Source organism: Vitis riparia, chromosome 6, assembly GCF_004353265.1.
Source record: "Vitis riparia cultivar Riparia Gloire de Montpellier isolate 1030 chromosome 6, EGFV_Vit.rip_1.0, whole genome shotgun sequence".
Lineage (NCBI taxonomy): Eukaryota > Viridiplantae > Streptophyta > Magnoliopsida > Vitales > Vitaceae > Vitis > Vitis riparia.
In genome coordinates, this window is record NC_048436.1 from 3,498,250 (window position 1) to 3,513,676 (window position 15,427).

The 15,427-nt window shown below is 35.5% G+C and overlaps 2 protein-coding genes across 2 annotated transcripts; both read left to right on the forward strand.

Annotated features, from left to right (window-relative positions):
• Positions 1-1,953: 1,953 nt before the first annotated feature.
• On the forward strand, positions 1,954-4,981 carry LOC117916258. Its single transcript, XM_034832209.1, has 3 exons — positions 1,954-2,082; positions 4,460-4,573; positions 4,669-4,981. Exons 2-3 carry the CDS (start codon positions 4,485-4,487, stop codon positions 4,796-4,798), a joined length of 219 nt encoding a protein of 72 aa, XP_034688100.1. The 5' UTR covers positions 1,954-2,082; positions 4,460-4,484; the 3' UTR covers positions 4,799-4,981.
• A 687-nt stretch (positions 4,982-5,668) lies between these two features.
• LOC117916257 (pheophorbide a oxygenase, chloroplastic) lies at positions 5,669-11,845 on the forward strand. The gene is made up of 7 exons (XM_034832208.1): positions 5,669-6,386; positions 6,768-7,003; positions 7,159-7,285; positions 8,252-8,388; positions 9,201-9,360; positions 10,910-11,188; positions 11,459-11,845. Exons 1-7 carry the CDS (start codon positions 5,961-5,963, stop codon positions 11,711-11,713), a joined length of 1,620 nt encoding a protein of 539 aa, XP_034688099.1. The 5' UTR covers positions 5,669-5,960; the 3' UTR covers positions 11,714-11,845.
• The last annotated feature ends 3,582 nt before the right edge of the window (positions 11,846-15,427 follow it).

Genomic DNA, 15,427 nt, shown 5'->3' on the forward strand with positions numbered 1-15,427 from the left:
TTACTGGAAATCATAGGATTAGGAATGGTGTGTATGTGCTGTGTTGTATGCTTTGTTCAATTTTCTTCTTTTGATTTCCTATCCAGAAGACTCGCTGTAGTTTCAGGAATGTTGTGTTATTCTGTGGTACTGGTTTTCCCATTACTGGAAATCACAGGAATAGGGATGGTGTGTTTGTGCTGCGTTGTATGCTTTTTTCAATTTTCTTTTGATTTTCTATCCTGAAGACTGGCTGTAGTTTCAAGTTTTGGACTAAAAGATTACCAAATCAGAAATCTGAATTTTTATATGAGAGGCCGAGAGGTCCAATACAGTTGGCACATTTTTCTGGGTGCGTAAGGGTTGAAAGAGGGTTGTGTTACAGTTTGTATACTTGTGATATATAGAGAAAGCCATCACTTTCAATGACATTATTGAAAATGGTTGGCATCCTCAAATCCTACACTGATAGTTGTGGTGTTGCTGTCTATTTTCGTTTATGGAAATGAAGTTATATCATGCAAGTGGGAGAGTTGGATGGGTTTCAAGCCAACTTAATTGGTTCATTTGATTCTGATTATCTTTTAGCTCTCTTATCCTACCCCCTATCTCTAGTCTTTGAATCAATTCCAACACTCCTTGATATGGATTTGTCCACCACAATTTTTCTTTGAAGAAAAATTGGTTAAATCGAAAATTTGTGTCTTGGATTGATTGTAGCATGTTTTCAACTTGGGCTTGGATTTAGATGTATTTTTGGCCGGGTTTGGATTTTAGTGCCCCTGGGACCAGGTTTTGATCTTTGATGTATTTCTTCATAAAATAGTGGAAGTAATTCTTTAATATTACAAGTTGTTTTCAGATTTTTTAAAATATTTTATAAATTTTATTTTATTTTAAAAAAATACTTTTTAAGGTCCAAGTGCGATTGGCATCGACTTCTGCATTTTGGTGAAAGTGTAGCTTCACTCGACACTCATTCTTTGTGTGGAGGATTTTAAAGCGGGAACTCATGGGCTGGGTTGGGCTTTTAATATTGGACCAGATGGAAAATTTAAGTCCAGTCTTAGACCGGACCAGATGGGCTCGGAATATTTCAGGCAAAATGTTGACTTCTTTACGGCGGAATGTGTAGAATTGGTCTCCCCGTAGAGCCACTTATCTCAATTTGTTTCCTAGGTGCTGCTTTACACTTCTTATTTTTCCATTTTTAAAAATAAAATTAATAATCACTTTTACATCAAATAGAATTAATTTATTTTATAATCTTAAAAATCATTTTCAAAATTTTTTAAATTTGAAATATTTAAAAAGTTTTTAACACCTCATTTTTTAAAATCATTATTTTAAAAAAAATATATTAAGAAATTCTTACATTTTTCCTATCATTTTTTAATTTTAGAAACAATTTAAAAAAAAATATATCATAGTTTGTATAAATTTAATTTTTCCTAATAAAACAATTAAACAAGTTTTTTGTATACTTGTTTCGTCTCTAATAGTAAGGATTTGAAATAAGGATAAATGATTTAAGAAGGGATTAATTATTATTTTTTTTAAAAAAAAGAGTTTGGGAACAGTATGATTTGTCTCACCTCAATTATATATAATTTAAATAAAAAATTATTTTAATTGACTTTTTTTATTATTTTTTTAACATAAATAATATATGATTTTTCTTAAAAATAAATTATAAATATTTTTAATATTTCTTTATTTATAAATTATATTTATTTTTAATAAAATTTAATTTTTAAAAATGAAAATTTTGAAACATATACGGGCATTCAAATTTTTTTTTTTGGGGAATAGGCATAAATAAATGGGACATGAACGAGATAGGGTTCCGTTGTCATCCTCACGATGCCCATAAAAACAGCTTCAATTTATTGTAATTCACGATCAACGGATCAGAATTAATCATATAACAAATCATATGGCAATATTACCCTTCGTCTCATGGTACATGGCAGTATACAAGAACAAACCCCTTCCTTTATGAAATTCGCCCTGATTCTACTCTGAACTCGTCGAGTCTCTTTGTCTCTCCAAGCAATCGGCGGGAGTGGAAATTTGAAGGAATTCGGCTCATATCATTAACAGGTGATTTCATTTTCTTCTTGCATTCAACTCCATTATTTCTCAGATTATATGAAATCGGAACATTGTTTCTGAACTAGGGTTTTGCTTCACTCTCACGCTCAAACACAGAGAACCGATTGTTTGTAGAAATTGAAGTTAATCACGTATTCTATTATTTACAGAGATTCCGGAAATGGGCTATGTTTCTTTTCTTGAATTTGTGAAGTGTTTTTCTGATGACAAGCTCAAGATTCCTAGATGTGATTCCTGATTTTTTTTAACAGATTTCTATCTTTGTTCTAGTTTTGTAAGTTTCCTGTCAGCAAGCACTGATTGAGTGCACTGTGCACGTAAGTGAACACACCCTTAAATTCTGTTGATGGTTCAGCTAGACAAATCCTTTTTCACCATCATCCATCCGGGGGTCACTATCTTGTGTTGAATTATCGGTTGGCATGTCTGTTTTGCTTCATTGCTGATGATCGGTTTAACCTTTGGCTTGTTCTTTTAATGCCTTTTAATTTGAACGAATTTACTCTGTGTTGCTGATGTATTCGTCAATTTTTATGGCACTCAGCAAATTTCTCTTAGGAGAGTTCTCTACATCCCATCGTCACTTTGGTGTCACCCCTACTTATCAAAAGTGCTTTATTTCTTGTGTTATATATATTTCATGCGTGGAAGTCCATCCATCCTTGCATCCAAAGTTGGGCAAAATTCATTTTTTGAATATATCGCATGTGCAGTGCCCAATATTCTACTTTTACTATGAAGCATTTCCTGCCTTGTAGCCATCTTTTAATATTTTCCATTAACTTGAATTGGTTATACAAATGATCTCAAAGTTGATTGCTATCCTAGGTAATGTCTAGTAAAGAAAAAGGTTTACCATCCAAGAGATTTTCTGTAGGTACTTATGTGATAGCACATGTTGTACAGGGTAACCCCTTTTTTCTTTTAGTGCTTTTCATAATATTCTCTTTGCCTATCAAAAAGGAAAATATGTGTTAACACACGCAATTGGTTGGACCATTTGCTAAGTTTTGTTTGAATTCCATTCTTATATATATAAAAAAATAAAATAAAAAAAATGAAAAGTTTTGTTTGAATTCCATTGTTTTGATTTTATCTCAAGTCCTCCTCATCTCAACATGATGATTTTATTATGTTAATTTCCTAATCAGTATAGGGGTTTATGTGCCATACAGATGCATGGCACTTCCACTTGGCAATGCATAGTTATGAATTGCAATTATATATTAAGGTGATGTGCATTCAGTCAATGCTATTAGCTGAACAAACACCTGGTCTAAGCAGGAAAAACGCCCTACTTATTGGCATCTAACCATTTTTACTTAAAAGCAATTCGTTGATTTTATTGATTTCATCCAATTCTGAACTGGCCTTAGTCTTTCCCATCTTGGTCTTTTTCATTTTTCGTGTCATCAAACTAGAGGGATTAAGTGCTATGAGTTTTTGTGGTGGTTAGAAGAAAAAACCCTCCACCTCTGTTCTCTAGGGTCCACAAGTGAGAGAGAGAGTTTAATTTTTCTTGTCTTCATGAAGCTAAATTTTTCTTGACTTAATTGTTGCACTTTCCTTTATAAGGTATCTAAGCAGACTATTACAGGCCTTGGGAAAGAAAGAGGATACTGTGAACCATACTTCATTAGTAGATTATATATTTTTCCTTATATATTTTGGTGTACAAGGCCTAGCTTTGTTTCTTTTAAGATTCCTTCTGCTTTGGACTGGAGAGTCCAAAAAAAGTTTTTGAAGTTCATTATGACTGTTAAGGAAATTTTGTGTGATTTTTTAGGCACCATCAATGGAAGTGTTTAATCATCCTTTCTTTACAATGTGGTACCTAAACTGAATAAATTGCCAGTCTATGTGGAAATAATTGATTACGTGTACATTTAGGCCACATTTGGTTTGGGGGATAGGATAGGAAAAGATATATATATATATATATATATATATATATATATATATCCTAAAATACCATATCCCGTTGAATAAGAAATACATATCTTACAATATAATTTCAATAGAATATAATATCCTTGGATATTAAATACAATGTACATGATATCTTAAGGTAGTATAGCTAATAATATATGTTATGCCAGACCTATATTTAGTTTGTAAAATGAATAAAAAAAATAAAATGTAATATATATATATTTTCAATGTTTAAAATAAAAATTATATTGCAATCCAATATTTTCTATTTTAAAAAAAATATGAAATTTCTCTTTCACTTAACAATATTCAAAATTTATAAATAAATTTTTTTATATTATGTTGTTATTCTATATACAAAAAATAATAAATATATTGTTCATGTCTTTTAGGATCAGTTGTTAGACTGAAGTTTTTTATTCATGTCTTTTAGGATCACTTGTTAGCCTTCATTGGCAATGTCTGTGTCCCGATCAAGGAATGTTATTCTTGCGACAGGCTTACTAGCTTTTGCAGCTGCAGGCTTGGCATTTCCCTACTACTTGGTGTAAGCATACTTCATTTTAACTAGTTTATTGTTTTTGAAATTCTCATTCCACTGCCTTTGTGGAAGTTGAAGTAAAGATGGTTTGCATGATCCAGGGCCTTGAAGAGCAAGCCGGTGATTGATTCATCAAAACCACTGCCGCCCCAGGCAATAATTCGAGGGCCTTACTTAAACACTGGTTCGCATGATATTGGACCTGATCACCGGGATTACCGAAAGAAGTAGTTTTATTTTGTGAAAAGATATTCCTTTGGATGAGACTGGTTTAAGGTAGCATCGATGGTTGCTATTAATGTCACTGTTTCTTTTGTATCAGTTTCACTAAAGGTACACACCATATGTTATTCTCTTGAGATTTGGTGAATGAAATAAAGGTACACCCATTGAAGCTGGCTTTCAGCTGCTCCAGAGAGGGCTCAGCATGAAGCTGTGAGATGAGTCATCAAAAGAAATAATAGCACACCCCATGGCCAAGTTGGAAACGGTGCCAAAGAAGAAGCTGCTTGTTCCGGATTCCCACGGCATGTCATGAGAATGGGACATGGAAAGCTGGTGGCCAAACCTACCAGAAGGAGAAAAAGGGTGCCCCAATTCTCACAGTAGAGGCGAATAAGCCAATTTGACCTTGTTGGCTTTTGCTTCCACAGCTGCCCTCACCTTCCATTGCGAAAATGCTAGGTTGGAGATTTTTTTGTCCATTTGTTCCATCAATAGCTTGATGGGAGAAGCAATCAGTGATGGTTCTTGAAGTTTTTAGACCCTCCCCGCTTAAAACTTCTTCAATTCCCTTTCAAATGTTACGTGTTAAACTCCCGTTGCCAAAACCCTTTTCACTCCCATTACCAGTAACACTGAAATGGATTGATTTAGATCATCAATTATCATCACCATTTGAATAAGTATTTTGATTAAATATTGTTTTGATCGACTCATACTCATTTGAATTTTATTTTTTTTCCTAATGTCTTTTAAAAAAAAAAAAATCCTAATAACTGTGAGAAACTAAACACAATCTTTCTATGAACCAATTCTCGAAATGTAAAATGTAAAATCAAGGAAGTTAATTAAGTCATATGTGTATCTGCAATTTTTTGTAATTTACAATGAAAAGAAATTTCTGGAAAGTTCAAATATAATGAGTGAAGAAGGTAATAAATGGTTATCTTTGCGCCACGTGGTCCAATGAATTCCTAAGAAAAGTAGCAAACAGTTCCGATCATGCCGGTAAAAATCCCACTCTTTTTACACACGCCGCAACTCAATTGAGTCGACTCGCTGTTCTGTCTCCTTCTCACTGTAAATAACGGCTCCACAAGAATTCCAGACTTGTACGCAAACGGTTTCTCTAAAAATCTGAAGCCACTCCTCCATCTCACAGAGCTGGAAAATGGCTTTCCTTCTCTACGGTTGTGCTACTACAGCTGCACACCCTGGCCTCTTTCCCAATTCCACCACCTGCTCCCTCTCCTCTCATCCCTCCAAACCAACGAACCCTTCCTTCAGAACAACCAGATCACTGACTTTCTCTCCCTTGAGGGTGGCTGCTCCTCCCACCCAGCCTGTGACCTCAGATCAATCCAATGAAGAACGTGAGGATGAAGTTGTTGCGGTTGATGATGAGAGGTCGTCGTCGTCTTCCAAGTTCTTGTGGAGAGATCACTGGTATCCAGTGTCGCTAATTGAGGACCTGGACACTAATCGCCCGACCCCGTTTCAGCTTCTTGGCCGAGATATCGTTCTCTGGAAGGATAAATCTACTGCTGAATGGGTTGCCTTTGATGACAAGTGCCCGCACCGCCTCGCCCCATTATCTGTAATTTTCTTCAATTGAAGTTTTGCTCTCTTTTGTTTTCCAGGAAATGGGGGCAAGAAAATATAATGGAATTTTTGGACTTAACCTGCTGGTTGGTTGGTTGCTGGGAAGTACAGAGGAACTCGGGATTCCTACTTTTTGGGTTGCTTCCTCAGCTGAATGGAAGCTTTCGCTTTCTCATTCTGTAAAGGATGAACAAGTTTGATTTCTTCTCATTTTCCTTTGTTTTCCCAACAACCAATCTGGTCATAATATTTTCTGCTCAACCATGCTGTACGACTTGAATGACCTCACTTTAAGTGGAACTATATGCTTCACTTGACACCCAAATAGTAGAATAATCTAAGAGACCCTGATTTTGATGATTCTTTTCTTTTGTAGGAGGGAAGAATTGATGAAAATGGTTACTTGCAATGTTCTTACCATGGATGGTCCTTTGACAAGTGTGGATCTTGCAAACGGATTCCCCAGGCCTTGCCTGAAGGACCTGAAGCTCGTGCTGTTGGGTCTCCAAGGGCCTGCGCAACAAGGCTTCCTACAATGGTTTCTCAGGGTCTGCTCTTTGTTTGGCCGGATGAGAACGGTTGGGAAAGAGCTTCTGCAACTAAGCCTCCAATGTACTTGATTATCTCTGTATCTTTTTTTTTTTAGTTTATAATTTATAACATAAATTAGTCAATGCAGATGATGGTCAATTATTCAAACCTTATTTGATTAGAAAATTAATTGTCTTATGATTATTTTAATGAGATGTTTTTATTGAATTCTTTAGGCTGCCTGATGAGTTCGAGAATCCCGAGTTCTCAACTGTGACAATTCAGCGAGATCTGTTTTATGGCTATGATACGCTGATGGAGAATGTGTCCGATCCTTCCCACATTGATTTTGCACATCACAAAGTAAATATTTGAATATAAGGATATTGATCGATGACTAAATTGTTGTTTGTTCATCTTTGCCAGGTGGCCTTTCAATTGGGTGAGGCCCTTCCAATTAAATGCACTTAATTTTTTCTTATAGTATAATAATATATGCTGGAACTGTTCTCAATATTTAAGAGATGCCCTTTATTTAACAAATTTCTCTACTTGCCATAACGTTGGTTGGGTTAAAATTACTTTGGGGTTTCTTAAAGGGAAAAAAAGTCACAATCTACATTGTAAGACCGAACCACAATACCAAGGTGATACTTACAGAAGTTGTATTCATAGATTATTTACTGTTTTTAGATTACCTAGAAATCATTAATGGAAAGTTGGAGCACTTTGAACCTGGAAATTGGAAGTAAAATTTGGCAACCATCTTTTGTCTTAGTGTCAACTTTGTGAAACAATTAGAAATGTGCAGCTGAGAGTAGAGGGTTTACTATGGTTGAGGTTCTCCTTGCCCTAAATATGACAATAAAAAGTCTTCTAAAGCAAATTGTTGTACCTCTGCCTGGTGTGGCTTTTACTCTTTATTCTCTTTCTAGCTGAATTTGAACAAATTTGTTCTTTGAGATGAGAAGTAATCTGATGTTCCCTACTTGTGAATTTCTGATGTGCATTACTCGAAGTAAAGTGTTAATTCTATATATGACGTGCCTCTTCCTCTTAGACTGCATTATCCTCTGCTTCTCGATCATTTGGTAACTTTTTGTGGGGGATGGGGTGGGGATGTTTATTGGAGGACACTGGTGTTCATGTAGCAGATGTTATCATTATAATTCTTAATACACATTGTAGGACGAGGAATTGATTTCAGGGCACTTGCTTTCAGAATGCTATATTTTATAGGACTCCCTTTGATTATTTCTTATTTGGCACTTTAGCTATGATATAATGGATAGGTTTTCCAGGCTGCTTACTAAGAAGAATCACTCACAGGTTACAGGGAGAAGAGATAGAGCCAAGCCTTTGCCATTTAAGTTGGAGTATAGTGGCCCTGGGGGATTTGCTGGAGCAAATGATGGGAACCCACGAATCAGTGCCAAATTTGTTGCACCTTGTTATTATATGAATAAGTAAGTTGACCACTCCCATATAAACAGTCCACATGCAAAACACCAAAGACTTGACTTGCACCCAGCTTGCAGATCCTGTTCTAATGACTAGATGATACTAATCAATTTGTAGCTATGATTATTGTTTTTGATTGATTTGGGATTCTTGAGTTGATTCTGGTCATCATTCAATAAGTTTTAAGCATCATTATAACCATTGTTTTGGAAGGATGCAAGGCATAAGAATCTCTTTGACAAGAGGCTCATGGTTATTGCCTCAAGGTTACTTATGTTTCAAAGTATCAGGTTCTCTCTCTCTGGCCTGAAGTATGTCCCTTATGCATTAGTCAACAAGATGTCCATCCAAAGGACTAAACTCTCTCTGATACCTTTATTTAAAGCTAATGACATTTCTTGTCTTATTGCAGTTAGAATGTCTAAATTCTTTTAATGTTGTCTTAAGGATGGAAGGATTTTTCTCTAGGCATTGACTGGTTGTAGATAGTTGTTGGATCTGTTTTCAGGGAAGGCTTTTACAATTGTTAATCTAGGAAAACAGCTAGAATGTTTAGGAACATGCTTCTTTTAAGCCATATGTGTGTCTCGAACAGCTAATTAATCCCAGTAAATAGCTCTCTGCAACTTTTTTTTTTCTCCAATTTTGAGAGTGGAAAACTGTTCTTTGAGCACAGATTCAAACATGACTGCAATTTTTCATCATGCATTGTAGCTTTTCTATAAACAAATAAAGTTTCTTCACCTTTGCATTTTAGCGTTAGGTAACAACTAACAACACATTCTGAAGTTTATTCTATTTTTATGTCATTTTCCAGAATAGAGATAGATACAAAGCTTCCCATAGTTGGTGAGCAGAAGTGGAAGATATGGATTTGTTCCTTCAATGTACCAATGGCACCTGGGAAAACTCGTTCGATTGTTTGTAGTGCTCGAAACTTTTTCCAGTTCTCTATGCCAGGGCCTGCTTGGTGGCAGGTAAGAACGAACTCTTTTAGATGAACTTCTCATACATTTTCAATCCCAGATATATTTAGAGTTTTCAGAAAGGAATCTAGATGAGCTTCTTGTATGTCAAATTACAATAGTCTTTTCCCTTCTTACCAATAAGGTAATTTTGGTAATGACTTTTATTCAAGATAGAGGGAGAGGGGTCGTGGTGTTGGACATCAACTCCAAGTCTCTAATAACCTCATGCCATTAATATAAAATCTTGGATGTATATCAATTACTAGAATGGTAGCATTTCTCAGATTAAGATCTATTGGTCTGGTTCTGAACAGTAAAATATTGAAGGTAACCCAATGTATGATAACTCCAGAGCTAAAGATCAAACTAATACCATAACTAGGAATAGTGAAAGGGGCTTTACCTAAGTCCTTTATTTGCAGGACCATGATTAAAATTTGCAATTTGGCCACACTATGCAGTTCCCATATCATTGGCCATCTTCTAATTTCCCATTGCATTGCAACTAATAATGCAAATCAAATTATCTTCTTCTAATTTACATCTCATGTTTTACTGTATGCCTTTTCATTACCATACCAGAAGTTACCACCAATCAGCAGGTGTCAGGCGTGCATTAGTTTGTACCTTGTGTGTGGTCTCATTAGCTCTGTACCTTGATCTCATTACTTTGAACCTTAGTTTCATTGCTTTGTATCTTGGTCCCTTTTTTTTTTTTTTACTTAGATCGCATATGTTGTGCCCTCATTCAACAACCCAGATTTTACCATACACTTGAATGGCCCGGATTGAAAGTTCAGGATGGTACCAAATTTGTAGCATAGCCTTTTCCTGATCAATGCATCTCTTAAGAAAGATACTTTCCAAATCTGAACTACTTGGGTTATTTTCAAATAAAGAACAGATATATAGCAGCATAACACTCCACTTCTTCACTGAAGTATATGGTATATATTTAATTTTCAGATTTTGATGTTTGTCTGATGTGAGACCGATTTTGAAGAAACTCAGTTAATCTAAGAGCTGTTGTTTGAACATTTTGATACTTCACTTATTGAAATGGCTTGGCACCTGATAAAGAAAACAAAATAATCTGAAGTTGAACCAACCCGACATATGATGGGTAAGAGGAAAGTGCTTCTAGGAAAAATAATAGGAGAACAATGAGTGGTTTGGTTCATTATGGATAGATGAACTCTAATTCTTTGGTAAAGTGATAAAATCTACTTTCAGACCCACCTCTGATTTGTCATTGATTGGCTGAGTGTCCAACAAAAGTCCAACAGCAGTGTTTGACTTGCCAATCATTGATTGGAAGGAGTATTCTACCTTCCATCAAACGGAGATCATCACCTACTTTCCGTCATTCCTTCATGTTTCTGGAAATTTGTCATTCTCTTCTTATCTTGAAACACTGAACAGTTGCCATCTGCTTGAAACTGAAGTCTGGCTAATCTTGCCCTCAAGACTTCTTAAAAATTATGTCATAACTTTCTTTACTGTTTATATCATTGGACATCAGTGAATTTCCCTCATATTTGATTTGTGGCTGTGGCAGGTGGTTCCTAGATGGCATGAGCACTGGACTTCAAATAAGGTATATGATGGAGACATGATTGTCCTTCAGGGTCAAGAGAAGATATTCCTTTCAAAGTCAAAGGAGGGTTCTGCAGATGTCAATGAGCAGTACACACAGATCACATTTACACCTACACAATCCGATCGCTTCGTCTTGGCATTTCGAAATTGGCTGAGGCGGCATGGGAACAGCCAACCTGACTGGTTTGGCATCTCAAATCAAGGACCTTTGCCATCAACAGTCTTATCAAAACGCCAGGTTTGGCAGAAAGTTACCCTTTTATGAGCATTGCTACTATCTTCCCACTAGAATAAATAGTGACTTTCAATTTTCAAAGCATTTCAGTGCAAAAATTCAAATCCATGAAGGAAAAGAAAAAAGGTTAATTACTTGAGATCTTCATTAAAGTTTTTAATTAAATGAAATGGTTTCATTTTCATGTGGCTTCTAAAGCCTGCACTACTGTTTTGTGTTGAGTTGATGCAATGGATTTGATTTTTTTATTTTTTATTTCATTTGATATTGTAGATGTTGGATAGATTTGAGCAGCACACTCTTAACTGTTCATCCTGTAAAGGAGCTTATACAACCTTCCAGACAATGCAGAAGTTGTTCATTGGTGTCGCTGTTGTTTTCTGTGCAACCACTGGGATCCCTTCAGAGATGTGGATTCGGGTCATCTTGGCCGGGCTGGCACTTCTAAGTTCTGCATTGGCTTATGCTTTGCATGAGCTCCAAAAGAATTTTGTTTTCGTTGATTATGTCCATGCTGAAATCGAATAGAAACTACTGTTTGGATCAAACATTTTCCATGTACTTGTATTTCATCCAGTGAGAATTGTGTATAGTATTCATATATGCAAGTGAGATAAGAAAGAATTACATAATTTAGATTGTTGTATTCTTTGTTTGTTATTTTCTTTCTCTGTTGAATCTCATGAGAATTGAAATATTTTCAGTGTGTTTACCACAAACTGGGCATTCCATTCTGTATCTGTGAGACTTGATGTAATAGCTAAGATTAGCGATCTAAAACCACAAAAGAGAAGACACCAAAATAGGAAGCTGGAGAATTTGGTGTCTATGTCATATTCTTTCTAATTTATGAATATTGACTTAAATACAAAGTGCTTTTGTTCATGCCGGTTTCCTTTTTTTTTATGGTTTGGTAAATGAAGGTTTCTGTGGGAACTCTTGCTTGAAACTAGAAATTTTACCAGCAGGCCCTCAGGCATCTACTGGGAATTTTAACAAGGCTTATAGCCTGGAGATGAGGATTGATGAAGCAAAATATTTGATTTATATTAAGAACCAAAACAGAAGATGAGCAAAAAAGTTTTCAAACTGAGGTTTCCAGGGATCAAGTAGATCATAAACCAAACGATAAATAAAGCCGCACACCCAGGAGAATGAAGTCTAATAATTTTCAAGGCCCATCATTTAACAATAATTTCCTCGCTTACATATCAATGTATAAAACTATCATTGATGATGTTCAAGTATTCAAATTGTTATCTACATTGCTTCACGATGAGTGATGAACCTAGTGATCAACGAATTCTTCCCTCTCTGGAGCAGCCAAGAAACTACAATACAAAGATGGGCTTTCAGTAGCTAGGATTATTAAAGTAATTTGATCATGGTCAGACTTCATGTAAAATGCCCGGGCTGGCCGAGCTCGAGCCTGGCAGCCTTTGAGCCAGTCACGGGCGAGGTTTGGGCCAATTCATGGCCAATATTGGGCTTAGAAGATCAGTCCAAGACTTGCTCAATGATACGCTGGGCTTTGGCCCAAAATTTTTGGACGGACTCGGGCTGAACTTTGGGCCAAAAATTTACTTTTTGCTCCAAAAACTTGGTTAAAATGTGTAAAATCGACACATGATGTAACGTGGAAAAACTACTTAAAAATCTAAGTGTAAAATATCATGGCAAGTCCATCAACCTTAAACAATCCATTGAATATGAGAAAATGATAATTATTTTACTTGATTGAATGCACCGCTTTAGGGTCTTATATAATTTTATATAATATATAAATAATATATTTATGATGTCATTTGTTCGATCTTGATGTGATCATCGATTTAACTATTGAATTGCGAATCAATATAGATCGTCAAACTACGAACTGATAACTTTTCCCTAAATTATTAGTGAGACTATGAAAATGCTTTGGAATAGTACGTATTAGAATCAAAATAAAAATGCTTCAAATTCTAAGAGAGTGTGGGACCAACATCATTTATAAGATTTGTTTCACATATCTTATTCTTTTTTTTGCACTTTAAACGAGTGAACCTCTTGTAATTTTGAATAAGCAGGAGAATGAACAAAAATAATGGCACGAATTTTAGGTTTTGAATAATGAGAGAAAGAAAAGAAAGGTTAGGGGGATTCTTAGAATTTCAAGAATTTTTGGGAAATGGAGAGGTTAGGGTTTCATTGGATTTAAGTTTTTGAAAATGAGAGGAAAACTAGATGAGAAGTTAGGTATCGGGAGCATTTTGAATTTTGGAGAGGGTGGAGAAGTTAAGGTTTCATGGATCTTAGGTTTCAAGAAAGAAAAAAGCAAATGAAGATTTTTTTACTTTGGGTTTCAATGTTCAATGAAGAACAAAATGAAAAAAAAAAAATTAATTTTTTTTTTCACATGCCAAGCTTAGCCGAAGACTTAGGTGGCAAAAGAGAGGACATCTTTAGTATTAAAAAACACATTAGTCAAAATTACATAAATGCCCAAATATTTTTGGGAGTGGATTTGTTAACTTGAAATGAAAAAAGTTAATTTCCCATTTTGTCGATGTTTTTATATCAGTACATGAATACACATTTTTTTCTGAGTACCCTACGTTATTAGTGAGACAATGAAAATGTTGTTGAGATATTAGGAATGCTTTCCTTATATCATTATTTCCTTATATCATTTAGTGTTGAGATATTAGAAATATTTAGATATTAGGAAAGTTGAGATATTATGAATATTGATATATTATGAATATTGAGATACTAGGAATATTGAGATATTAAGAATATTGAGATATTAGGAAAGTTGAGATATTAGGATATTAGTTGTTATTTCCTTATATCATTCTTTCCTTGTATCATTCTTTCCCATTCTTAGAATGGTGATTACCCTCTATATATACTCTGTACATGAACAATGAAAGTATGAATGAAAAACTACCATTCATCAATTTGAACATGGTATCAGAGCCAGGGAACTGAAATCCTGGATATTTTGTCGTAAGACCAACAATTGCCCCTCCTTTGCGAGAGAAAAAAAAATGAGTGAAAAAAGTACTATTGTTTTTCAATCTGAAGGTATTTTCAATCCAGGAATTATTTTGACTGAATCAAACTATGACGTTTGGTCACAACTCGTGGAGATGCATATTGCCGAACGAGAAAAACTTTCCTACATCCGAGGTAAGACAAATCTACCAAAAGAGTCAGAAGATGGATATGAAAAATGGTATGCAGAGAATCAAAAGGTGAAGAGATGGTTGTTAATGTCCATGAGTCCAGAAATTATGAAGCGTTACTTACGCTTACCCACCGCTCAAGAAATTTGGAGTGCATTATCAAAGGCCTTCTATGATGGAAGTGATGAATTACAAGTTTTCACTTTGAATCAAAAAGCCTTCACTGCCAAACAAAACGGCGGGTCTCTTTCTGAATATTATGGAGAGTTAACTGAACTTTTTTGCGAATTGGATCATCGAGATAAGGTAGTCATGAAAGACCCTGAAGACATTGCAGCATACCGGAAATCCATTGAACGACAACGGGTGCACATCTTTCTTGCTGGATTGGGTGGTGACTTTGAGCAAGTTCGAGGAGAGATTCTACGCAAAGATTCTCTTCCCGATTTGGAAGAATGCTATGCACTGATTCGACGAGAGGCAGTACGTCATGCTAGTATGAAAGCAGAATCTGACAACCCTGACACCTCAGCCATGGTAGTCCGACAACAATTAACCCGAAATTGGCAGGACCAATCCAAGACCAACCATCCTAAGACAGACCCTAATATTGATAAGTCAACCTTCAAATGCACTCACTGCAATAAGACTGGTCATACCAAGAGTCGTTGCTTTGAAATTGTGGGATATCCAGATTGGTGGGATCACAATCATGATCAACGGAAGAAGGATTCCAAGAAAACCTCGACTACAGCTATTGCCGAAATAAAAACAGAGGCTAATGTTGATGAGAAAGCCTCTGCATTGATAGCCGCTACAGATTATGGTGGTAAGTTTTTAAATATTTCTACACCTGTTATTAATAATGCATGGATAATTGATTCTGGTGCTACAGATCATATGACTTTTGATTCTAGACAGGTCTCACCTGTTAGACCTTCCTCACAAAAATTTGTTTCCACAGCCAATGGCAACACAACCCCAGTCATTGGGGAAGGATCCTTAACTCTTACTGATACTTTGAATTTGGATTCTATTTTAGTTGTTCCATCCTTAAATTACAATCTTTTGT